The following is a 24,697-nucleotide window of genomic DNA, read 5'->3' as shown; positions in this document are numbered from 1 at the left end:
ATGATTTCGGTAGGGGTCCAGCTGTTTGGGAAGAACTTTGGTGCTGGTGAGGTTAGTGCAGCCTCTTCAGGGTTATCCTCAGTCCACCTTCCTGCTTGCTGTCTGCTCAGTAGCCACATTGCAGGGTTATCATAGTAATACATTTGAGTTCTATAGCGCCAACATATTCCATAGCACAGGATTATTGCGCCTTCTTCCCACCGATGTGCAGTATTTGCACCGTGGCTGCTATACGGGTGGTGCGCAGGTGACCATACTTACCAATTCTTCCAAAACATATGGCTGGCTGCTGATGAGAGAGGTGACCTCTTGCACTTCTAGAAGAGTGGGGCAAATCACCACAACCTGGCGGCGTGCTCTTACACCTGCGCGGTTATCTGTGATGTTACAGGCAACAAGAGCATATTTTGTGTCGGTCACGTTGCAAAAAAAGGGGTGTGGCCAATGCATTGATTGCCACATCATGTAAACCGGGTGTGTGTCACACAATGAAAGGGTCACGGTCTCACCTGAAAATTGTCTCTTCCTTGATGCCAACTGGTAAATGTTGAGAAGTTTGGCAGTAGACCAAACCAGTGCTCACGCTGATCAGCAACAGTGGTGAGAGTTGGATCTTTACCGATCTCATGTTGATAGACAAGTCCTTTAATTTTAGTAGGAAGAGCAGCTCTGGGGCACAAACTGCTGCTCTCTTTAGAGATGGCGGTGGTGGTTGTATAATAACCTGCAAAAAATAAATGCAAATAGACGTCTTCCTATGAAATCCTGCCCGGTTTACGTTCTCCGCAGGTCAAGGACGTAGAGGACAAGCTCTATGGTAACCTGGAGTTTTAGGAATAAAATAGGGGAAAGTAGGAATTCTAAACAGCAAGCTTTGTAAGTATGAAAGCCTGACACTATGCAGACTATGACATGGCTTTATATACTGTCCCACTATATAGCAATAAGTATGCGCCCCCTACATGTATTTACAGGACCAGTGTTCAATATTCAATGACAAATAAAGTTATTCGTGGAAGAAAAAAAAAACAAAGCGATGGTAAAAGAGTTTGGGACAGACAAGGCGCTCTGTACTACCCTGCACTCTATAGTCTCAGCCCGCCTTAGCTCCCTCCTCAGATGTCACCGTTTACAATAAATTCAGCAGCTGCAGATTCGTCACGGGATAGACAGTAAATCTCAATCATTTAAGACTTTTTTCTTTTCTCGTTTCGTTCTCTTTTCGGTTTTTACCAGGAGACATGATACATTAATTTTTAAAGTAATTATTAGTTTTTTTAAGTTCGCGTGTGGAAAGTGCGGAATGAAGTGAGCGGAGGAGGTAAAGCTATTTCTCGGGTCGCTCGGCCCCAGATTCGTTACAGATGTAAATGTGTATATATTAATAACCGAGGTTTCCGGTAGGAGGATGGACAGTCACCGAGCGGCGATAAAGTAGCGGGGGAGCGGACAGAATAATTTAGAGGAAAGCGGAGCCTCAAAGTAAGAAGGGGCCGTGCTGAGGCGAAAGTGCCGGCCTGGGAAGCAGGCGGCGTTACTGAGAGACACAGAGGATCCGGGGGAAGAGACAGCGAGAGACAGCCGGGAGCGGAGAGACAACCAGGTGAGAGAGAGCGGCCGCTCCGGAGCTGAGGCACACCCCGGCCACTCGAGAGACTGCTACGGAGGAGACGGCCGGAGACAAGACAGTGTGGGGCCGGGGGCGGGAGACCTCTATGTAACCGAGGGGCGCAGACGCCACAGAGACTACTGGGAGCTGAGGAGACCTATTAGACGTCCGCCGTGGTAGTAAGAGACAGTCCGAGACGGCGCCTGAGGAGATGGTCAGAGGAGAAGGAGCTTCAGAGCTGGAGAGGGGACAAGAGACATCTTACAGACAGCTCTAGCTGGGAGATGGGCTGTAGAGTGCTCCCTGGTCCTAGCAGTCTGATAACGGAGAGACGAGACTGTCACTGAGGGAGGGAGTGACAGCCGAGACTGAGATTAGACAGGGGGTAGGTGTCTGGTGTTATGGGGACTCGAGATGACACCGTAACGAGACCTCTCATGAGACCGCTGCTTAATAGAGACTGAAAAGAGAGACAGATGAGTGAGGGGCTTCCCATGAGACAGTCAGGAGGTGGTAGGGGTCTGTCATCCTGGGGACATGAGACCTCACTGGAGGAAAAGTCTTAGATTTAGGAGACAGTAGGAGACCACAGGATTAGGACTGCAGATAGGAAAACACACAGTTATAGAAGAGACAGTCAACACGAAAGTGACAGTCAGAGAGTGGAGACAGGTGGTAGATATGAGATCTGCCCTCAGCAGGGGATGAGACAGGTTGTATGTACAAGGAAGGAGACGGTCACTGGGATAGAGAGAAACTGGAGGCCACAGGCTTGGAAGCTATGGTCAGTAATACAGAGAGGGTCCCCATGAAGAGACAGCCATAGGAGTATTAACAAGGAAGACAGTGACCGCCCCGAGAAAAGGAGAATGACATTTAAGAAGGGACAGCCAAAGGAAAATAGACAGTGACATCTTAGGAAAGTCATCCATGAGGAAAGAGCCAGTGACTTTTTGTGAGAGACCTCCTCAAAGAAAGTTCTAGTGAGAGACTTCCACAAGAAAAGAGACAATGCTAATGAGGAGACATTAAATGGGAAATAGATTGACTTTTTCAGAGAGAGATTCTTGAGGCAGTGCAGTTATCTAGTGAGAGATACTCCTAATACAAGAGACCGTCACCATCTAGTGAGAGACATTCTTTTAGACAGTTTGGAATCTATAGGTTAGCATGAGACAGATGTATTAGAGCCCATATTGCAGTATTTTACCAGGTGTAAGAAACAGTCAGCAAGATGGTGGCGGTCATCAGAGGGAGGTACAGGAGACATCACAGCCTCTTTCATTACATGTCGCTTCCTCCTCATCAGACTCTTCCTCTGCTTGCTGTCAGTCCTGCTCACACAGCTGGTGGAGGCCGCACTGCTCTGTTCTTAGTGACCCATCAGCTGTGAGATGTTAGTACAGGCCGCTCCCTCAGGAGGTCAATAGCTTTATAACCTGCAGGTGGAGACACTTGCTGAGGTGCCCTTAAATTATACATGGGAGACAGTCAGTGAGCTATGAGACGACCACAGTTCTGTCAGGCTGATTTCTGTTTCTGGACGCAACGTATTCATCGTCCTTGTTCCCTTCGCAGGTCAGATGTCCCCAGATGGAGCCCGAGGGCGAGAGTCACAGAGCGGCCGGCTTCCAGTGGAGGAGTTACAAACTGCTGCTCGACCCTGCTCTCCGCAAAGCCGCACAGAAGGTTTACCGCTACGATGGAGTGCACTTCAACATCACTGTAAGGGGCGCAGCATGGGGGAGGGGGCTCATACTGAAATATGGAAGTGAGACCACTGACAGAACGGTTGGTGTGGACGTGCTGCCTGACAAAATCTGTCAGGATCTGTGTTGATAGCCACCAGACTGTCTGCCCAGTGCTTGGTCTATTGTAAGATATTTTACTTGTAATGAGCAGGCTGGGGCCCCGCACTGTATTCTATGTAGCATCCCGTCCCAGGGGCCACAGCTGCAGGCGCTCCTTTCTTCTCAGAGCTGAGGAGCCTCATTGATGACTTCTGTCTTCCAGGATGGACCGTTCCTTCCAGTCGGAGATGTGCGGGATCCTCGGCAGCAACGCCTGTGGAGTAAGCCACGAGATGTGTCCCTTCCTGTGCCCAAATTTAAGGTATTGGCAGTAGCTGATACGTTAGAGGAGGGGATGGTTCCCTGACGGGGGTCTTGTCTCCTGACCGGCCACCTTTTTTACAGTTTGATGAGTTCTACGTCGGACAGCTCCCCCAGAAGGAGGTCACCTTTGCCCACCTGAATGACAATGTGCGTGAGCTCTTCCTCAAGGAGATGTGCCGCAAATTTGGGGATGTGGAAGAAGTGGAAATCCTGTTGCACCCAAAAACCCGCAAGCACCTCGGCCTGGCAAAGGTCCTGTTTAACAGCTCCAGAGCAGCGAGGGAGACGGTCACTCACCTGCACAACACCTCAGTTATGGGCAACATCATCCATGCAGAGCTGGACCTGCGAGGTAATGACCTGTGTGTGGGAGAACTGCTGGAGGGGGCAGGAACGCTCAGATATCGCCTCCCTCCTCCGCGTAGTCCTAGTCAGCTGCTGACTGATGTCCCTCTGACCCCTACCATGTACCTGAACACTTAGCTGACGTGCTGTGGGGGAGAGATCACTTATCTCCTGGATTGGGCGTGTTGTAATCCAGCATGTCTGATTGTTTTTCTGCCCCTGCATCTTCAGTTAGGCAGCCCTGTACATACAGTGCAGCAGTGCAGGGACCCCCACCCTTCTCATTACTCACTAGTCACTTCATATACACTACATGTATCCCATAGTCACATTAGTTAGAGCTGTCCTACAGTGGAGTATATTCTGCTGCACTGCATTGTGGGAGATGTAGTGTAATCACTAGATCTGAACCCACTGTACTTATAAAACTAGCAAAGTTTTGAGCGCAGCTTTGGATGTGACTGGAGAATAAGACATGAGGTCATTTGGTTTTAGAGAAGTGAAGCAGCAGTTGCTCCAACGTCATCCGCTCATGGAGGTTTCATTGGGCCCCCTCTGCATTTGGTTTCCCTCACAGGGTATATTGTCCTTTTTCAGGTCAGCAGAGGCAGAAATACTACGACCTAATAGTGAGCGGCTCCTACAACCCTCAGACAGTTCCCACCACTAGCAGGTGGGGGCAGGAGCGCCCCCCGGAGCCGGTGAGTATTCTACGTACTGTGGTTAATTCTGTGTAGACCATCGCAGGACCGCTCTTACCTCTTGTGTATCCTCAGGTTGACTGTCGCCGCCGCCTGTCCAGTGATCCAGCCTATGTGCCCGGGAACGGAACCCCAACTTCTCAAGACCTGGGCTCCACCTATAGCCAGTATACCCCGTCCCTATCCTCCTCACAGGGCACCCCATACACTCCTAGGGCCGGGACGCCCTACTCTCAGGACTCTGCCTATTCTAGCAGGTGAGGGCAGGGAACTTGGCACCATTGGGGCATGCTGGCAGTTGTAGTTCTGCAGAAGCTGGAAACCAGTATATTCCAGGTTGACAGAATTCATGTCAATGGGGACGGAATGGAAAGGGAGGGGGGGTGATAGTTGCATGTTATAGCATATAAGGGGAGGAGTTTTCATGTCAGCGAGCTAAATGTGGGTGGAGTTATACTTTAGGTCAGGAGGAGGCTTCAATGCCGCCGTATTACTCACATGGTATTCTGCAGCGAGCAGATTGTGTGACACTCTCGTCTCTCTCGTTCCGCAGGCAGGGGACGCCCAGCCATTCCAGTTCCCAGGACTCCTCAGGATATAAGTCGCGGCGCCACGAGAACAGCACTGGTGACTCGTACTCTCGCCGGTCTGGACACCACTACTCTCCAGCCACATCCTCATCTTCCTCCTCCTCGCAACATGACAGCAGCCACAGACGTTACCACCGGCATCAGCACCGCTCCTCCCCGCAGTCCTACCGCTCGCGCCATCGTAAGCCGCCACCACCCCCTGAGGAACCGCCCTTACACCGCTTTCCTGGGACTCCACCACTGCCTACCCCGCCACCACTTCCACCTGATGAACCTCTCCCAGACAGGGACTACAGAATGGCCCACCCACCTCTTCCTCCATCCCCGCCCTCCACCTCTCTACCGCATCCTCCCCCTCCACCATCTGAAGGCTGGGAGCCTCCACCACCTCCCCCACCACTTCCCGCTTGCTCGCCGCCCCCATCACCTGCCCGCTCCTGTTCTCCGCTCCCAGATGGCATCTCGGAGAGCCTACCCTTTACCCAGCACAGCAGCAGCCTGGACTCCCGTATCGAGGCTCTCCTGAAGGAGCAGCGTTCCAAATTTTCCTTCCTCCCCTCTGACACTGAGGAAGAAGATGAAGGAACTACAGAGGGCACCAGACAGGAGAGCATTGTCCACGAAGAAGTCCCACCACCTGTGCACGGTCCCTACACCCCTCCCCCACCTGCCAGTTTTGAGGATGTGTCAGCAGAGGCCATTCTGAGGTTCGGTGATCTTGGCAGGACAGCAAACGGACAGGAACAGGTAAGAGCCATATAGTAATACTGACCAGTCACAGACCAGACCAATCTATCCTACAGCAGGCAGCCCTGAGGTCCCTCTAACCTGGGGGGGGGTGTCCTGCTCCTTTTATAGGGATTCTACCACTAAAACGCTGTTTTGTGTGCTTTAGACGTCAGAATAGCCTTTAGAAAGGCTATTCGTCTCTTACCTTTAGACGTGGTCTCCGCTGTTCCTTAGAAATACTGGTTTTTACCGGTATGCTAATGAGTTCTCCGCAGCAATGAGGGCGGGCCCCAGCGCTCAAACGGCGAGAACAGGCTCCAGCGACGCCGCCTTCTTCAGCTGCATCCTCTCCTTCTCTATTGTCTTCCTTCTTCGTCAGCTCTGACGTCTGCGCAGTCGGCTCTGCCAGCGAGACACTGGTAGAGCCGACTGCGCATGCCAGCCGGCGGCCATGTTTTCGAGGCCGCAAGGCAAGACTGCGCAGGCATCAGAGCTGACGAAGAAGGAAGACGACAGAGAAGGGGAGGATGCAGGTGAAGAAGAAGGCGTCGCTGGAGTCAGTTCTCGGGCAGCAGTGGGGACGCCCCCATTGCTGTTTCAGCTGCGGAGAACTCATTAACATACCGGTAAAAACTGGTATTTTTAAGGAATGGTGGGGCGGAGATCACGTCTAAAGGTAAGAGACGAATAGCCTTTCTAAAAGCTATTCCGACGTTTTATCCACAAAAAAAAAGTTTTGATGGTAGAATCCTTTTAATCCTTCAGTTCCTCAGCATTTTCAAGATCCAGAACCCTCCACCCCAGCCAGTGGCTGACAACTTCTTCTGTCCAGTCGTACAGCTGAGGGGCTGTCACATATGTGCAGCTGGTGCCGCAGCACAAACCTCTGCCCTGTTTTGGTAGTTTGTTATTGTATCATTGCAGGTAAGACATGTCCGTGATCAGTTCAGGCTAACACAGAAGACAGTTTATGCCGATTACGTTATAGCCAACCCCCAGCTGAAGGACAAGGACAGGGCTTGTATCAGCCAATTTAAAGGGGTTGTCCAGAATTGAAACCCTTGGCTGCTTTCTTCTAGAAACCGCACTACAATCCAAATGGGTTAGTTCTGGTAGTGCAGCTTAGTTACACTGAAGTGAATGGCTAATCTGCAATACCAGCCACAACCTGTTGACAGTTGTGGCGCTGTTTGTAGGTAATAAAGACCTATATATAATCTCTGTATGAGATGTAGCCCGCCCTAACATCATATTTGGTGAGTACATCACAAATCTGCCTGGAGGACCTACCAACTTATACCTGCAGCAGGTAGCATTATTCCAACTCTCCTTAATGCAGCCTGCAGTGTAAAGCATTAAGGATTTTATGTCATGGCTCCCCCAGGGACAAGAAAACTCATCTACTCTATATAGACTAAGCTTAGGAGCTGTCTACAGTTAGAAAAACATGTCTGCTTACCTCCAAAAACAATGCCGCACCTGTCCACAGGCTGTGTCGGGGACTGTAGCTGACGTAGCTGCATTTATATCAATGGAGCCAAGTTGCAATACTAGATACAACCTATGGACAAGTGTGGCGCTGTTTCTGGAAGTTAGTAGCAATATTTTGTTGATCCTGGACAACAAATGCCTTTAATTGTATATTTAGGCATATGTAGGACCCTGCTCCTAGTCATGAACCCCTCCTTTTCTTTGCACTGCAGTCAAAGGGGTTTCCTGGGGTTAAAGATTTGTGTGTTTTTTGTTTTGTTTTTTGTTTGTGTGTGTGTGCTCTCTATAATGTGACTTATGGTGGCCGCCCTATAGTATGACGCTGTAATAACATGCTGCTTATTTTTTTGGTGTCTCGCTGAAGTGCTGGCCCCGCCTCTTACGTTCGCGCCGCCGTCACACCTTCTCATACACAGACGGCTTCCGGGATCGCACGTACTAACCAGTAAGAGACTGCACTGAACGGTTTGCTGACTCCGGGGCCGTGACACCTGCAGCCCACAGGGCGGACATTTTCTATTTGTTCCTCACATCCAGCAGTTTTTGTTTCTTTTTGTGTCCTGAAGATCTCTGGAAACTGTTCTGGAAATAAAGTGGTGTCCCTCTAAGATGGGTCACTGTAGGAGGACGCCCCCACTTAGTGCAGATGGGACCGCACGATCCTATAATCTTCATGTCTGTCAGTATTTATGTATGTATTAAAGGGAATGTGTTACAAAAAAAATTGTTAAAGGAAGTTTCTGTATAATAACTTTAGAATTTCTTGGCATTTTTGTCTGTCATATGTCAGGAAACCTCCAACATCTGTGTACTGTGTCAGGTCATTACACAATACACAGATGATTTCTGACATTATCAACTGCAGTAACACAAATACAGATTATAGAAAGCAAAAAAAAGAGATTGCTGCTCCAGCTTTAGCTACCTTAGTGGTCTCTACCAATTGCTTCTTATAGGCTTCAGTGTAGCAGTGCAGAGCTGTGTCACTACTATTGTTGCTTAAGGACCTGTGAAAACCTCACCAGAGGTCCTTAGGCAACTAGGTGTGCAGCTTTGACTTGGACATGTGGAGCTGTCAAACCTCTTAAGCCCGGTTCACGTGTGGGTTCAGGTTTCTGCTTGGGGACCCCCTGAACGGAAACCATATGCATAAAAAAAAAAAAAAAAAAAGCGGTTACCTGAGGAAACCCATGGACCCCATAGACTATAATGGGGTCCATTTGGTTTCCGCACAAAACATGCAGAGAAAAAATGCCGCAAGCAGCACTTTTCTCTCTACGTGTTTCGTGCACAAACCACATGGACCTTATTCTAGTCTGTGATGTCCGTAGGTTTCCTTAGGTAACCAAGTAGACTCCCTGAACGCAGTACATCCGTCCTAGGCTCTACTATTGGGTCTGTTGACCGTTCCCACATGATGCTCCTTCTTTTGGCCAATTGTAGGCAATGGTAAACCTTTTATTTTAATCTTTTTCTGAAGATGGGGAAATGCCAAAAAATCCTAAAATGAACAATAATTTGTAATAATAAAACGTATTTATTTTTTGGACACATTCCCTTTTAAACCGCCTGTGCTGGTGTCTCCGGAGAGAGTCGCCATGTTTGGGTTCAGGCGGATGGCTCCGCTTCGCTCTTACACAACAATTTACAGAGGGCCCTTAAAGGGAAAATTACAATAATCCCAATTTATCCCTTAAGGACAGGATAGAGGAGACCTTGCTGAGCGGCAGAGGTGCCAGGGATCACATCAGAGACACAAATGGGGCCAGTTGCAGCGTCTGGTCAATGAAGTGTGCAGGCACGCCGTCCATTAGTGCTGTACCTGACTCTCTCTTGATACTCCAGTCCCATCTAGAGCTGCAGTTCCAATCCATCTGGCTTGCATATGGCTATGGCTAGCAGAAGCTTTAGAAGTGAATGGGGTAGAAGTTGTGATTGTAAATGAAGGTGAGCAATAGAGAAGATGCTTAATGTCCGGAAATATTTGGCTCCCGTTGCAGTGATTGGAGTCTTCCTCTGTCACCCTGATCTTGCGCCTGTTCACACATGGGTCAGCAAGCAGTGTGCCCCACCCCCACCACGGGATGTCTGTATAATCACGTATCAGGGAATGTCTGTCTTTTCTGATAGACTTTTGAAGTCAGAGTGCGCTGCAGATTGAGGTGTAACTAGAGAGGACTATCACTAGTCCATCCACGGCTACAGGCAGGATCTACACTGAGGGCTGCTGGATCATGGGGTATGTCGGGGGAGGGGAGGGGGGTACAGTTAGGATGGCTCGTCTTCCGGGAAGCTCCACACGTGGACTCCGATACTGCCGGAAAATAAACTGGATGATTTGTTTTCTCAATGATCTCTCGTTTTGCATTTTAGAAAACTGTTTTGTGTGAATTTGACACAATCACTCAACACGGGAGTCGTCCTCCTCTGCCATGTTATCTGTTCCTGGACAAGCTGGGTGACACTATTACAATACCCTTAATGTATGTCAACCGATCTAACCTATGTGGTCACCCAGCTTACTCAGGAGCTCATTGGACAAAGTGACGTCTAATTGTGACGTGGGTGATGTGTGTGCCTAGTAGTGCGGGCAGCCAGCGGATTAGCACACGAGTGAAGAACTTGTGAACGCAGCTATGGATGTGACTGGAGTATAAGGCTAATATAGAGATAATCTATGTATACATATTATTATATACACATACATACACAGGAATGAACTTCTTGAAAACTTCTACACACATCAAGTCCCCTGCTTCAGCCGGCTATGTCGAATGTCATGCTCTTCTATGTGGAGAGGGGGGGCCCTGAATTACATAAAGTTATCGGGTGTGCAGTTTAGCCCTAAACCCAACCCTGGAGTGGGATCCCGCAGCTACAGTAGATGGCGGTCGTACAACAGGACACTCCTGGGTTGCAGCCCAAGTTGCAGTCACCACCTACAATTTGACCCTTGCCTTCCTGTGTTGACGCAGTTTTACTTCTCAGGTTTTCGGAGGTCACCGCTTGTGTCCTGCTGGTTCCATACATTAATGGTTTCCTTCTTGCCTCCTCAGCTTTCCTCTGGAGATGACATGGAGATCTCAGATGAAGAAATTGCCATTGAGATGCCTGGCGCTCCCGGTCCACCTTACCCTCTTGTGCCCCACCTTGCAGGTCCTGGGGCCACCTACCCCACTCAGACTATTGCATCATCTCTTCTATCGATGGCCGCTCACCCGCACCACCAAGCTCCCAATGCCTTTTCGCTATTGGCCCCGACAGCCACCAGAGGTCGAATTGGAGAACTTGGGGCGCGTCCGGCCTCTCCTCCCCCACTGGACCCTTCAGCCGCCTCTGCAGTATCCGCCCCCCATATCTATGACTTTGTAAACTCCATGGAGCTGGTGAACAGACTGGGCAACCAGTGGGGGGGCACGTCCATGTCTTTCCAGATGCAGACACAGATGCTCAGTCGCCTGCAGCAGAGCAGACAGGACAAGGCATTTGAAGACCCCTACCCCCCACCCTTACTCCCTCATCTGTTGGGCCACAGGCATCGACCGCAGCACCCACCACCGCTTATGTCTGAGCCGATGTTTGCAGCGGCCTATCCCCACTTCCCATCCCAAGATCCTCAACCCCTATTACCACTGAGGGACCTTGCCACCAGGACAAACAGAACGCTGGGTCAGGAGCCTCGGCCCATGGGCTGGGTGCAAGGAGTAGACCCTCACGCTGCTACCGTCATGAGTGTGTTGTCCTCTCTGATCCAGGAGATGAAAAGCACCATGCAGAGGGACCTGAACAGAAAGATGGTGGAGAACGTGGCCTTCCGAGCCTTTGATGAGTGGTGGGAACGCAAGGAAGAGAAGGCAAAAGTAAGTGATGATGAAGTGTGTGTGGGGTCCATTCAGTTTTCTAGGGTGGCAGGTGAGCTCGATACTGTCTGGAAGGATAACCGGATTTGTTTACTGATGCTGTGTATTTTTTTTTTTTTTTTTTGCGTGTTCCTTTCTTTTCACAGCCGTTTCAGAATGTGCCCAAGCCACCACCCCGGGAAGAAGACAAGGAGAAGACCCGTCCTAAGGAGCCCGGCCTTCTGTCCTTGGTAGACTGGGCCAAGAGTGGTGGAGCCGAAGGCTTTGGATTTGGTTCTGGTCTTCGGGAGGCTCTGCGGCTTCCTTCCTTCAAGGTAAGAGGACCAAGTGTCTGTGTTGCAGGATCTGGTCCAGACGTCTTGGCTTCCATTGCTCGACGTTCAGTGTCCTGCATTGTATTCTTACTCTTGTGGGGAAGGTAGCTCAGTATCAGCAATGGTGTGGACCCAACCAGTCAGAGACGGGGACATAAAATCTGTAGCAAAAAGGATTATTTAATAAAACAGGAAAATAAATAAACCTTCACATCAGGCATAAAATGAGCAACATAAAATACAGCCTTAAATTCATGTCAAACAAAATCCTGCTCATCTGAGCACTAACTAAACAAAGTACTAGCTGTACGGGTGGCGTACTACCAACCACCCGGGTAAACAAAAATAGCGCTATACAGTCTCACCAGACTCTGTGTCCGGACAGACCGAGGCGCCTCCTCTCCCTCGCAGGATCTCCCCTGAAGTGCAGGATCTGCAGCTTTTTATGGCCCCATGACCTACACCTGGGCTGAGGCCTACTCAAGACCTGCCCTGAACCACACTTAAGACAGGAATCTGGGGCTGATATATCGAGACTGTCACCTTCTCACACTCTCCCTCCATGCAGGTAAAGAGGAAGCAGCCCTCAGAGAGCGATGACGGCGATCAGAAGAGGCCCCGACCATCCACGCCAGTGGAAGAGGAGGAAGATGGTAAGTATCTGAGGGACAGGGACTACAGACGCCCTACACTGAAGGAGCAAATCTTTTTACTTTTATCTACTTTCAGAGCGAGAAAAAGCGACAACGGCAGAGCCACGATCGGGAACAAAAGCTCCACAGCGGGAGGCAGACAGACCCAAGCACAAACGCAGAAACTCCTTCCCCCTGGACAGTGAGGGTGAGGAAGCTTCTGAGGACTCTGCTTCGGACAAGGTGAGATGTCTGTAAACCTTGTTGTACGCCTTAGAGGAGAGTTGGCTGAACCCACCAAATATCTTGTGTATGGGGGTGTCCATATTTTTCTTTTCTTGGGGAGGTGGTACAGGAGGGTTTTAGACAGCGATAGGGGGGACGTAGGACACATGAACACTCGGCCAATGTTTCTGTGTGGGAAGAACAGCTCTTAAAGTTTTGGGCACCTTAAGATCTCCTCTCTGACTTAGAAGAGCCCATTCTGCTGTGCGGCAACTATATAGTTTCAAAGGTATTTATTACATTACAACAACTAGAAAAAAAAAACATAATAAATGGGGGGAAGAAGTAGCGCCACAATGGACTCAGGCAGCTGGAGGTGACAACTAAGGGTCCGCCGGAGGGGTGGGTGCTCAATCCAGTTCTAGGACTAAAGTAAGCTGCAGACAGTATGGAAGACCCAGGGTGCGAGACCTTTGACCAAAGTGCCCAGGCCTTATCAAAAACCGGGAGGGTATCGGTTATAATGGAATTAATCTTCTCATGGAGCATAATGGTATCCACACGTTGCATAACCTCAGTTACTGAGATAAAAAGATGAAATATGGGGGCCTGAAATGGAAAGTCCTATGGATAGCCAGCCAATAGCGTCGGGCTTGTGGGCAGGACCACCACACATGGAGGGTAGCGTCTAAGACATTACAACCCCTAAAGCAGGGGTAGGGAACGTACGGCTCTCCAGCTGTTACAAAACTACAACTCCCATCATGCATACTTGCTCTGCTTTTCTTGTTACTCCCATGGATGTGAATGGAGCATGCTGGGAGTTGTAGTTTCACAGCAGCTGGAGAGCCGAAGGTTCCCTACCCCTGCCCTAAAGCAAAGGGGTGAAACACGAAAAAAGTGATAGTCCATGAGGGACCAGATATGACTCCATGAGGGTGACCTGCCAACTGCCTTTGCTAATTGATGTACAGCAGTCAGCCCATTGGGCCGGGGTCAGGGTAGAGTCAAGATCTCGCTCCCAGGCCGTCGTAACGTCAAGCTTACCATCTTGGGGTGTTGAGCAACCCATAAGGGAAAGGGAGCCCTTATCAGCAACTCTAAACCGACACAATCCCCAGAAGCTAGGGGGAGAGACCCCTGGATTGAGTGGGGGGAGAGAGCACAAAAAATGGAACACCTCTGCAGTCCGAAAAGCCTCTGATGTAGGCTGGGAGAACGTGCTATTAAAATAGCATTTGGTGAAGACCGGCCGGTTGTAGAGGAAATCAATAAGACAGCGAAACTGGGCGAGTCCCCACCAAACACCTCAGGCAAGGGACCAGGAGTAAAAAGGAGGGGGGGGGGGGTTATAGAATATTGGTATTAGGGGAGAAATTGGACTTTGCCATCCACACCGAAAGCGAACCCTCCACCACAATTGCAGCATGTAGTCAGTCACTTTTACGGCAACCGGAAGAGTGCAGGCCATTGACCAAGGGACCCACAAAAGGGCCTGTAAGGAAGCCGGGGCCACCAATGTAGACACAATTATATAATTTTGCCCCTGCTGGTTTACTTGATTGTTATTATGCCTGTTTTGCAGGATGACGATGATGATGATGATGATGACGATGACGACGATGATGATATCAGCACCAAGGATGAAGACTCTGAAGGTAAGAGAGTGAACTGACAGACTGCATGAGGGAATCTGGGCCAGAAAGTCCTTTCCATACATGGACTGGATTTTGCGGCCTGAGCCCGTGTGTGTGTGTGTGTGTGTGTGGGGGGGACAAAAAAAATGTTGCATTGTGATGCCTCCTAAACTGGACTAACAGTTTTTTCTATAGTGTTGGCCAGTCTATCCCCAAGTTTTATGTATCCAAGAATAGGTCATTGAAAACTACAGCCTATCCCGCAAAAAAATAAATTCCTAATACAAATTTGTCGATGGAGAAGGTAAAAAGTTGTGGGACTTGTGCAATAAGAAAATGGCTCTATTGACTAGGGACCCTTCTCTAATATACGGGCCTGAATTGACGTTTGACCCCGGCCTCATATAACCCGGGATGTTTACGTGGCAGTATATACTGATTTCACCTTTGTTTTATTCTCCAGATGAGACGCCTCTCGCCAAACTCTCCAACAAGATTGTGTCTGATGACAGTGACAGCTCCAGCGAGTCTGACAGCAGCAGCTCCTCCTCGTCTTCCTCCTCCTCTTCCTCGTCATCCTCCTCCTCTCCGGCGTCCTCTGATGATGAGGAAGATCAAGAGGACACTCCCATGACTCAAACAATTGCTGAACCCCTGCGACCTCCTAGTCCACCGCCGATCCCCTCAGAAGTGAAGCCCAACAAGGAGGAGCCTCTGAGTAAGTCTTCAGTTTATTCTGCATCCACATGGGGCGCTGCCCCTGACTGCTACAATAGGTACTGAGGACACAAGTCTGCTCTCTGTTCTTTATATCTTGTACTGATCTCTCTGAGTTCTGTCTGTATCTTACTCTAGAGCTGCATTTAATAAAAAAAATCTGAAGCCTTCAGTGCTGAAATCTCCCAGCTTACCAACGAAGTGTTTGATCCAAACCTGATCCAGTGGCTTTCATTCTGAGAATTGTGATCTTTACATAAGGCATTTGATCTAGGGAAAGCATGCTACCCACTGCATTTTATAACCTTAGCTAAGGAGGAGACCGTCAGCATGATTGCTGACTGTTTTTCCAGTACCAACCAACATATTAGTGAGCGCAGCTCTGGAGTATAATACAGGATGTAACTCAGGATCAGTACAGGATAAGTAATGTAATGTATGTACACAGTGACTGCACCAGTAGAACAGTGAGTGCAGCTCTGGAGAATAATACAGGATGTAACTCAGGATCAGTACAGGATAAGTAATGTAATGTATGTACACAGTGACTGCACCAGCAGAATAGTGAGCGCAGCTCTGGAGTATAATACAGGATGTAAATCAGGATCAGTACAGGATAAGTAATGTAATGTATGTACAGAGTGACTGTACCAGCAGAATAGTGAGCGCAGCTCTGGAGTATAATACAGGATGTAAATCAGGATCAGTACAGGATAAGTAATGTAATGTATGTACACAGTGACTGCACCAGCAGAATAGTGAGCGCAGCTCTGGAGTATAATACAGGATAAGTAATGTAATGTATGTACATAGTGACTGTACCAGCAGAATAGTGAGCGCAGCTCTGGAGTATAATACAGGATGTAAATCAGGATCAGTACAGGATAAGTAATGTAATGTATGTACACAGTGACTGCACCAGCAGAATAGTGAGCGCAGCTCTGGAGTATAATACAGGATAAGTAATGTAATGTATGTACATAGTGACTGTACCAGCAGAATAGTGAGCGCAGCTCTGGAGTATAATACAGGATGTAACTCAGGATCAGTACAGGATAAGTAATGTAATGTATGTGTACAGTGACTGTACCAGCAGAATAGTGAGTGCAGCTCTGGAGTATAATACAAGATAAGTAAAAGATTATTCTGGCCTCTCTTGGTTAAACATTATATAGACACTTATTTTGTATTGTGTGTAGGGATTATCTAGTATTATTGGAGGTAGCTGGATGCAGTCAATTGGGGGGGGGGGCTGTTTCCACCGTGGTCTGAATTTCAACTTTGTTTTTTTTTTTACTTCTCTTTACTTGCGTGTTTGCTTTAATATTATCTTTTATTTTCAGACAAGTCTCCAGCACTGGAAGTAAAGGACGAGCCTGGTATAGATGCTCCAACCCCACAGCTACCAATTCCACTTCCTGTGGCAACCCCCAAGCCTTGCACCCCTTCATCTCCTCCGCTGCCGCTTCTTCCTCCTCCCAAAAAGAGGCGCAAGACAGTCTCCTTCCTCCTCGCTCCAGAAGAAGAGCCTGAACCTGTCGAGAGCAAACCCCCAAATCACCTGGTACCAGAGAGAGTTATTCCTGAAATCCCACAGGTCACTCAGCAGGAACCAAAGGAGGAACCCCCTCTGTCATTATCAGTGGAGGAGCCGCCTCTCCCTTCCCCCAAGGCTCCCACTCCCATTATTCGGCCAACACAGACTCTCCAAATCCCAAAACCAGAGCTGACGAAACCGCCACCTCCTGCCAAAGAACCTTCTCCACAGAAGAAGCCTCCGGAGCAGATGACTGTATTAAATCTTCCTTGGGACCATGCATGTCTGGTGAAGTCCTATCCTCCCAGCACAGGGCACGAGGAGGCAGCACACGAAGATGGAGACGAGAACATGGATGATGATTATGACCATGTGGAGGAGATGAAAGTACTGCCCATTCCAGAACCGCTGCCAGCACCAGTACCACTGCCTGTGGTCCACGAGCCCTGCGAGCCAGAGCGGGTGGTGGAGCCCGTAGAGGACATTCTCTTTGCTCCTGTCCGGCAGATCTTGCTGGAGCACAGCTACGCTTCCTTCCCCGCATCGCTGAAGCAGCCGCCTAAGAGACAACGAGCAATATCTATAGAGCTGGAGAAACCCAGCGAGATGCTCCACATAGACCTTGGCCAAGCGGCGGTGTTGGAGGCCCCAGAAGAGGTCGTGTGTGTGGGAGGCGGCCTGCTGTCCGGCCTGGAGGGCGATACTGGCATCTTGGACGTTGGGGACTTGCAGTTGACCCCTTCAAGGAAAACAGAAGAGAAAACCGCTCATGAGGAATCTAAAAGTAAAAAACGGAGGCAACAGGAAGTGAAGGAGGTGACGGAGCCCGGAGAGATCACATCGGAGGAGGATGAGGACGAGGAGGATGATGAAGACTCGTGGGTGTGTACGCGGGAGCTGAGGTCCCACAGGAACAGGCATACCGCGATGCTCTTGTCTCCTCCCAAGTACGAGATCCGCAGCGAGTTTGAGCAGATGACCATCCTCTATGACATATGGAACACCGGACTGGACACTGAAGACATGGTCTACCTGAGGGAGACGTACGAGAGGCTCTTACAGGAGGACCACAGCACAGACTGGCTGAATGACACCCACTGGGTGCCGCATACTAATATCCTCTGCGTGGATGAGGGGAGTATGGGTGGGTGGAGGAAGGAGGCTGTATCCTCCCTGGGGTCACCGGAAATGTCTGCTGACCCTACATTACCTCTGTGGGATGAATGTACGAGTATATATAGTTATACATGGGTGCAGCACTCTTTGCAGTGGGTCCTGAGTGAGGAAACCGCTCTATGGTGGCCACATGTCCTAATAAGTCTATTTTGGCAGGGGTTGTGCGGTGATGGCCCATTGAATCCTCCCACTTGCACACAATGGTAGGGGTCTCTGAGCAGATCCTCCCAGGTTAATAGGGCAGCCGAATTCTGTAGAACCTCCACAACCTGATGGCAATGCACGGAGTCTCTTGGACTCTATTCACATTGCATGTACATGGCAGATGTGGGTGAAAAACCTGATGTGAATGGTGCCTAAACCACCAGTCATCTCCTGTGAGAAGTGTTGGAAATTGGGGCGGTCTGAGAATTGTGCGCAGCTCTGAAGGGCGCGGCAGTACCCTCATAAATGGGTTGGGGTGCTAGGTCATAGCCCCCTCTACTACATGTCAGGTGATGGGGTCGGGGTGTTCATCCTCTGTCTGATTTCGCGGTGTAGCGACACAACACAAACCTATTGTTCCTTAACACAATCTCACTCACCAATATTGCTGACCCTAAGCGGCGGAAGAATCGGCAGGACGGCCTCCGCGAGCACCAGACGGGCTGCGCCAGGAGCGAAGGTTACTACGCCATTAGTAAGAAGGACAAGGACAAGTATTTGGATGTCATCCCCGTATCTGTGCGAGAGCTGGACAGTGACACGCAGGTCTGTTGTGGCTGCACTAGCACTTCTTCCAACCTCCCACCAGGGAGCGCTGTTCCATAGCTTACTGACTCTTTGCTTCTTATTACAGGGAACCAACCGGGTGTTGTCAGAGCGGCGCTCTGAGCAGAGGCGTCTACTTAACGCCATTGGCTCCTTCTCCCTGATGGACAGCGATTTACTGAAACTCAACCAACTCAAAGTAAATGCTTGCTTATATTGTAGACCACTGGGGGGCGGTGTTGTACTGCAGTGCTGGAATTCTATTATGGAGGGTTTTATTCACACTCTGTACCTTCTGCTCTTCCAGTTCCGGAAAAAGAAGTTGCGGTTTGGCCGCAGTCGCATTCACGAGTGGGGTCTGTTCGCTATGGAGCCCATTGCAGCAGATGAGATGGTGATAGAATACGTGGGACAGAACATACGGCAGGTGAGGCTATACTGGGCTTGTCCACTAGGTGTCGCCCTCAGTCTGTGTGCTCGGGCAGGGTATTTGGCCAGTTACTATAACACTAGCGGTCAGTATCTGGTGGCTCCAGGCATGCTGGGAGTTGTAGTATCCGGCTGCTGACCTGTATATATCTTCAGCACGTTCCGCTCTCTTACTACACTCGGATGATTGTCAAGGATTTGTGCTGTGCGCAACTGCCAGACATGCCGAGCTCTGGGGGGCGCCGGAGGCTTCACTTATAGTAAGGAGGAGAGGGCTGAGGAAGGAAACGTTAGCATATCAAGTCCTGTCTAGTATTACAGACTGTCGGGTGTTGCAGTAGTATTGTCCTGTACATCCAGCATAGTAATCTATGTGGTACTATAACTCCCAGCATCATCCGGACTGTGCTGTTTAGGTAGTGTAGTAGGCTTTGCATCCAGCATAATGATCTATGTGGTACTATAACTCCCAGAATCCCGGGCCTGGTGTTTATTAGGTGCTGTAATATTATCCTGCAGAGTGATCTCTGTGGTACCACAACTCCCAGCATCCTGGCAGCGTGCTGGTTGTAGTATTATCTGGTATAACAGGCCCCGTGGTAGAATAGTACTACAACTCCCAGCATCTGAGACTGTAGGCGCTGGATATGTGGTATAGTATTGTTTATTATATCTGGCACAGTCATCTGTGTGGTACCACAACTCCCAGTGTCCTAGCAGTGTGATGGTTGGGTGTTGTAATACTATCTGGTATAACACGTTACCATGGTCTGAATATTATTACAACTCCCAGCATCTCAGACTGTGGGGGCTGGATATGTGGTATAGTGGTATATATGTGGTCATCTGTGTGGTACCACAACTCCCAGCATCCTGGCAGCGTGCTGGTTGGGTGCAGTGGCGTAACTAGGAATGGCGGGGCCCCGTGGCGAACTTTTGACATGCCCCCCCCCCCGACCGACGCCAAAGACCTCGACCGACCCCTCTTATGCATTCCTGCGCGCTCTATTATGCCCCATAGTGGCCCCTGCACACAGTATTATGCCCCATAATACTATTATATTATACTCTTTTCAGACCCCAGAGTATAATAATCGGAGACCAAAACAGAGAGTCCACGGCCTGTTGCTCGTTTAATGGTGCACGGATACTGTCCCCCGGGAAGGGACTGATGATACTAATAGCAACAACAGGAAGTATCCAGCAATCCAAATAGTTAAAATTTAACTTTTAATTGAAAAATTGTATAAATGAATTAATATTCAAAACATCGAGCAAAGACGTAAAAAGGCAAAAACATATCGATACAAAAACACTAACGCAACATACCGCTTAGCGGTTCGGTATGTTGCGGTAGTGTTTTTGTATCGATATGTTTTTGCCTTTTTACGTCTTTGCTCGATGTTTTGAATATTAATTCATTTATACAATTTTTCAATTAAAAGTTAAATTTTAACTATTTGGATTGCTGGATACTTCCTGTTGTTGCTATAATAATCGGAGACCCAGGGGGAGAAAAACATAAAAACAACCTCTGTTACTCACCTATCTCCCGTCTCCTACGCTGTCAGCCTCCGAAGTAGTTGATCTTCAATGACGTCAGGCGTCACATGACCCAGGACGCAGGCCCGGCTCATGAGACGTCAGACGACTAGGCTGAAGTCTGCCCGGATCGTGGAGAGGTAAGTAACAGTGGGGTTTTTTTTATGTTTCTTACCTCTCCCAGTCCACCAATCATTATACTCGGGGGTCCAAAAAGACCCCCGAGTATAATAATAGCAGCGGTAGCGGCTGTCACCGGGCCCCTAATGTCCCGGGCCCTGTGGCAGCTGCCTCCGCTGCTATGGCGGTAGTTATGCCACTGGTTGGGTGTTGTAGTATTACCTGGTATAACAGGCCCCGTAGTAGAATAGTACTACAACTCCCAGCGTCCTGGCAGCGTGCTGGTTGGGTGTTGTAGTATTCTCTCTATACTTTATAACTGACTAGGTTTACTCTCTTGCACATATCCCGTTCTTGGCCGCGGATTGTTTACCCCCTCCCCGTGGCGTCAGGGAGGTTCAGTCCGCTGGGGGTAGTTGTCTGCGCTGCCCTATTATGTAAGACTTGTTTATGGGACACGTTCTCCCCTCCAGGGTTCATATCACTTATGTAATAGGGAGAGTAGCTGATTCGCTCCAGGGATACAGAATAACCTTAAAGGGCCAGCGTCCTATATATCACTGCTGTACTGAGATGTCCCGCTGCTCTTCTTTTGATCCATGCTTGTTGTTGATGGATCTTCTATTGTCTGTGCAGGTGGTGGCCGACATGAGAGAGAAGAGATACGCTCAGCAGGGGATCGGCAGCAGCTATTTGTTCCGCGTGGACCAGGACACCATCATCGATGCCACCAAATCTGGAAACCTGGCACGTTTCATAAACCACTGCTGCACGGTAAGTGGCCACCGACCTGGTGCTGCTGCACATGCTCAGTGAGCAGCTCCACCCCGCCTTGTTGTGATTGGCTGGAAGATTACATGTGACACATAAAGCTTTGTCTCTCCTCCAACCACTGCATGATAATGGAGGATCTCTTCTCTAATCTTACGATGTCATCTTCTCCTTTTGTCGCAGCCCAATTGTTACGCCAAAGTCATCACCATCGAGTCCCAGAAGAAGATCGTCATTTACTCCAAGCAGCCGATCGGCGTGAACGAAGAGATAACCTACGACTACAAGTTCCCCATCGAAGAGAACAAGATTCCTTGCCTCTGTGGGACTGAGAATTGCCGGGGCACCTTGAACTAACGTTAAGCAGCCGGGGGCCGACTAGCGCTGATCATAACTTTGGCGCGGTTTACGGCGCCTAAAAAAGTGAACAAAAGAAGCCAAAGGCTTGTGTCTGCCGACCATGTACAGACGACCAGGCCGGGTGTGGATCGAGGCAGAACCTGGGGGCATTTACCGGTACAATGGCCGCCATTTTATTTTAATTTTTAATTTTTTTTATTTTTCTTGAAGATGCGAACAGCCTGACCTGTCTGTGGCACTTTAACACGGCGCCGGATGATGAGCGTGTTTCTGCCGAGCTCCTCCCCCTTCCTTCATGCAGTCACCCCGCGGCGTTCTGATATGTACATGTTCATTTTTTGGGGGTATTTTTTTTTAGCCTATTTTTCTATACATTTTAGTTTTCTGTTCTTTTTATTCCTTTCTGGGAGTATGTTATTTATGCCGGGCAGCGGCCGAGAGATCTGGACGCTCCCAGCCCCTCCCCCCTCATTGCTGACTCCCCCTCCCTTAGGTCTACAGTTCTCAAGCTTAAAGTCCAAGGCTCTTTAGACCTGTACAAGTTAGCTGTAGCCTCCACCTCAACTCCTGCCAGTCACGTGACCACAAAACGCACAAGTGCCCCTCCCTCCCATTCCCTGATGCAGCCCTCTTATCTGTATATACACTACGCACTGTTCCCTTGTATATAGACCCAAGAGCTGATTCTTCAAGGACTGGTCTTCGATGATCCTGCGACTGATATTTAGCCCCGCCCCCTGGCTTGTGCCCGCCCTGCACTGTATAGTGATGCTGAGTATCTGCTCTCGTAGCTTTTTATCTTGCTTGTTTGCGTCTATATTTGTGCCCACCACCATAGGTCATACTCGGTATCACTGTCCGCTGCAGCGGCGCCACTCTCACGTTTTAGTCGCTTTTTTTTTAAATCTTATGGTTTTTTGAATGTTTATTTATTTGATTGATATTTTGAGATTGAAGCTTGGGGGGAGGGGGGTGGTTCATGGATAGAGAGGCTTCAGGGGTCCCCAAAATGTTCTGCTTTGTCTTAAGCCTTCTTGGAGCGTTTAAAGGGGTCTTCTGGCCTCCAGGGAGTAACAGATAACCCAGACCCGGTTGTGGCGAAGGAGCTCAGCTCCTATTCATGGACTGGATGCTGAGCTGCAGTACCTCTGTGCCACCACTAGACCGTGCACTGTGCTCCAGTGATCAGTGCAGGGTCTCGGTGTTCGTCCCTCCCCACACCGATCTGGACACTGATGACCTCTCTTGTGGATAGGTCCTCAGTATAATATACCTCCTGGATGCCAGAAAACCCCTTTAAGCTGCCATTTTGACATTTCAGGTGGAGGCCAGATATCCTAAACATGGCTGTTCATGTGTTTACATATGTGTTGGGGGAGGCCCCGTCCCTCTTTAGACATATCCTTTTTGTTTTCTCCCCCTCGTGCCGTTGTCTTCATCAATTTGGCGCCATTGTTGTACCTGGGGTAGGGGAGGACGGAGGGGTCAGTATGGCTGGGGGGAGGAGGGGTCAGGCTTGAGAACGTTGTATATTCTGTATATTAACTGCTTTGTTTCTTGTAGAAACACGAGTTTATTACGTATATGCCCGGTGTGTGTGTGTCTTTATTTTGGGGGAGGGGGATCGGTCGAGGTTGTGGACCCAGACCTTGACTCCACATTATCCTAGATTGAAGCCAGAGGTGACGGCCTCACATCTTATCTCAAGGCTGGTCAAAGAGCGTTAGGAAGGTCGCTGCGCACCATCATGGATTATTGTCAGCCGGTTACTGTGTGTCATCTCTGCAGAGCATCCCACTACCTTTTGGGGGTGCTCTTATTAACCCCTTGAGAACATGGAGAATTTCTGATTTTTTTTTTTTTTTTTTTTGCTCGATGCTGTACAAGGGCTTATTTTTGGCAGGACAGATTATACTTCATACTGGTATTATTTAAAGGGATTCTACCATTAAAAAAACTTTTTTCTATGGCTAACACATCGGAATAGCCTTTAGAAAGGCTATTTGTCTCTTACCTTTAGATGGGATCTCCGCCGCGCTGTTCCTTAGTAATACCGTTTTTTACCGGTATGTAAATTAGTTCTCTGGCAGCGATGGGGGCGGGCCCCAGCGCTGAAAATGCGATGAGGGCTTCCCCACCGCTGCCCAAGAACAGGATCCTGCGCCGCCTCTATCTTCTGCTGGCTCCTCCCCTTCTTTCTTCAGCAGCGTGATCTCTGTCGGCTCTTACACTAGTAGAGCCGACTGCGCATGCGCGACCATAGTTCCGAGGTGTAAGAGCCGACAGAGGTGACGCTGCTGAAGAAAGAAGGGGAGGATCCAGCAGAAGATAGAAGCAGTGCAGGATCCTGTTCTTGGGTAGCGGTGGGGACGCCCTCATCGCATTTTCAGCGTTGGGGCCCGCCCCCATTGCTGCCAGAGACCTAATTTACATACCAGTAAAAAACGGTATTACTAAGAAACAGCGCGGCGGAGATCCCATCTAAAGGTAGGAGACGAATAGCCTTTCTAAAGGTTATTCTGACGTGTTAGCCACAGAAAAAAGATTTTTAATGGTAGAATCCCTTTAATATTCTCTACAAGGTATCGGGAAGCCGGAAACAATCAGAATGGGAAGGAATTTTAAGGTTGCAATTATATGGCGGTCAGCGTTCCTTAAAGGGAGTCTGTCATTGGTGAAAGTGGTTTTTAAGTCAAATTGAGTTTTCCCAATGATAGACTCCCTTTAACAATGAAATGTTGGCTTAATTCTGCAGGCTCGGTACTAAGTTTTTGTTTGTTTTTTTTTAATATAGATGTGTGTTTATGTGAGATTATATATAATTAATTAAAATCTACACTTTTTTTATACCTTTCATTACATTTAGAAAAATAAAAATGTCTTTGGGTTGCCATATTATCACACCCATAACTATTTTTTTTTTTTTTTTATTAATTTTGTATCTTTTTTTTTTTTTTTGTAGGGAGTCAAAGAAGCAAAAAATAATAATTTGCAGCCGTTTTAATCACCCTGATTATTGTATGGTATAAAAGTTTTTAAATTTTAATA

At 48.9% G+C, this 24,697-nt stretch overlaps 1 protein-coding gene across 1 annotated transcript; it reads left to right on the top strand.

Moving 5' to 3' along the window:
- The first annotated feature begins 1,470 nt into the window (after nt 1-1,470).
- SETD1A (SET domain containing 1A, histone lysine methyltransferase) lies at nt 1,471-23,109 on the top strand. The gene is made up of 19 exons (XM_075285826.1): nt 1,471-1,603; nt 3,188-3,334; nt 3,623-3,721; nt 3,805-4,075; nt 4,666-4,769; nt 4,845-5,026; nt 5,323-6,106; nt 10,636-11,439; nt 11,586-11,753; nt 12,322-12,406; nt 12,483-12,628; nt 14,196-14,268; nt 14,711-14,965; nt 16,308-17,615; nt 18,258-18,427; nt 18,516-18,626; nt 18,735-18,854; nt 21,155-21,292; nt 21,473-23,109. The coding sequence occupies exons 2-19, from the start codon at nt 3,203-3,205 to the stop codon at nt 21,644-21,646; spliced, it is 5,124 nt and encodes a 1,707-aa protein (XP_075141927.1). The 5' UTR covers nt 1,471-1,603; nt 3,188-3,202; the 3' UTR covers nt 21,647-23,109.
- The last annotated feature ends 1,588 nt before the right edge of the window (nt 23,110-24,697 follow it).

The sequence above is a fragment of the Leptodactylus fuscus genome, chromosome 8 (assembly GCF_031893055.1).
Source record: "Leptodactylus fuscus isolate aLepFus1 chromosome 8, aLepFus1.hap2, whole genome shotgun sequence".
Taxonomy (NCBI): domain Eukaryota; kingdom Metazoa; phylum Chordata; class Amphibia; order Anura; family Leptodactylidae; genus Leptodactylus; species Leptodactylus fuscus.
Note: the sequence above shows the minus strand (reverse complement) of the source record. Positions and strands in the feature narration are given on the sequence as shown.

Coding starts and splice junctions, on each gene's coding strand:
- SETD1A (XM_075285826.1), top strand. CDS start 3,203: ATGGAGCCCGAGGGCGAGAGTCACAGAGCGGCCGGCTTCCAGTGGAGG. Junction 3,722..3,804: donor TTCCTGTGCCCAAATTTAAG/GTATTGGCAGTA, acceptor CCTTTTTTACAG/TTTGATGAGTTCTACGTCGG. Junction 4,076..4,665: donor TGCAGAGCTGGACCTGCGAG/GTAATGACCTGT, acceptor GTCCTTTTTCAG/GTCAGCAGAGGCAGAAATAC.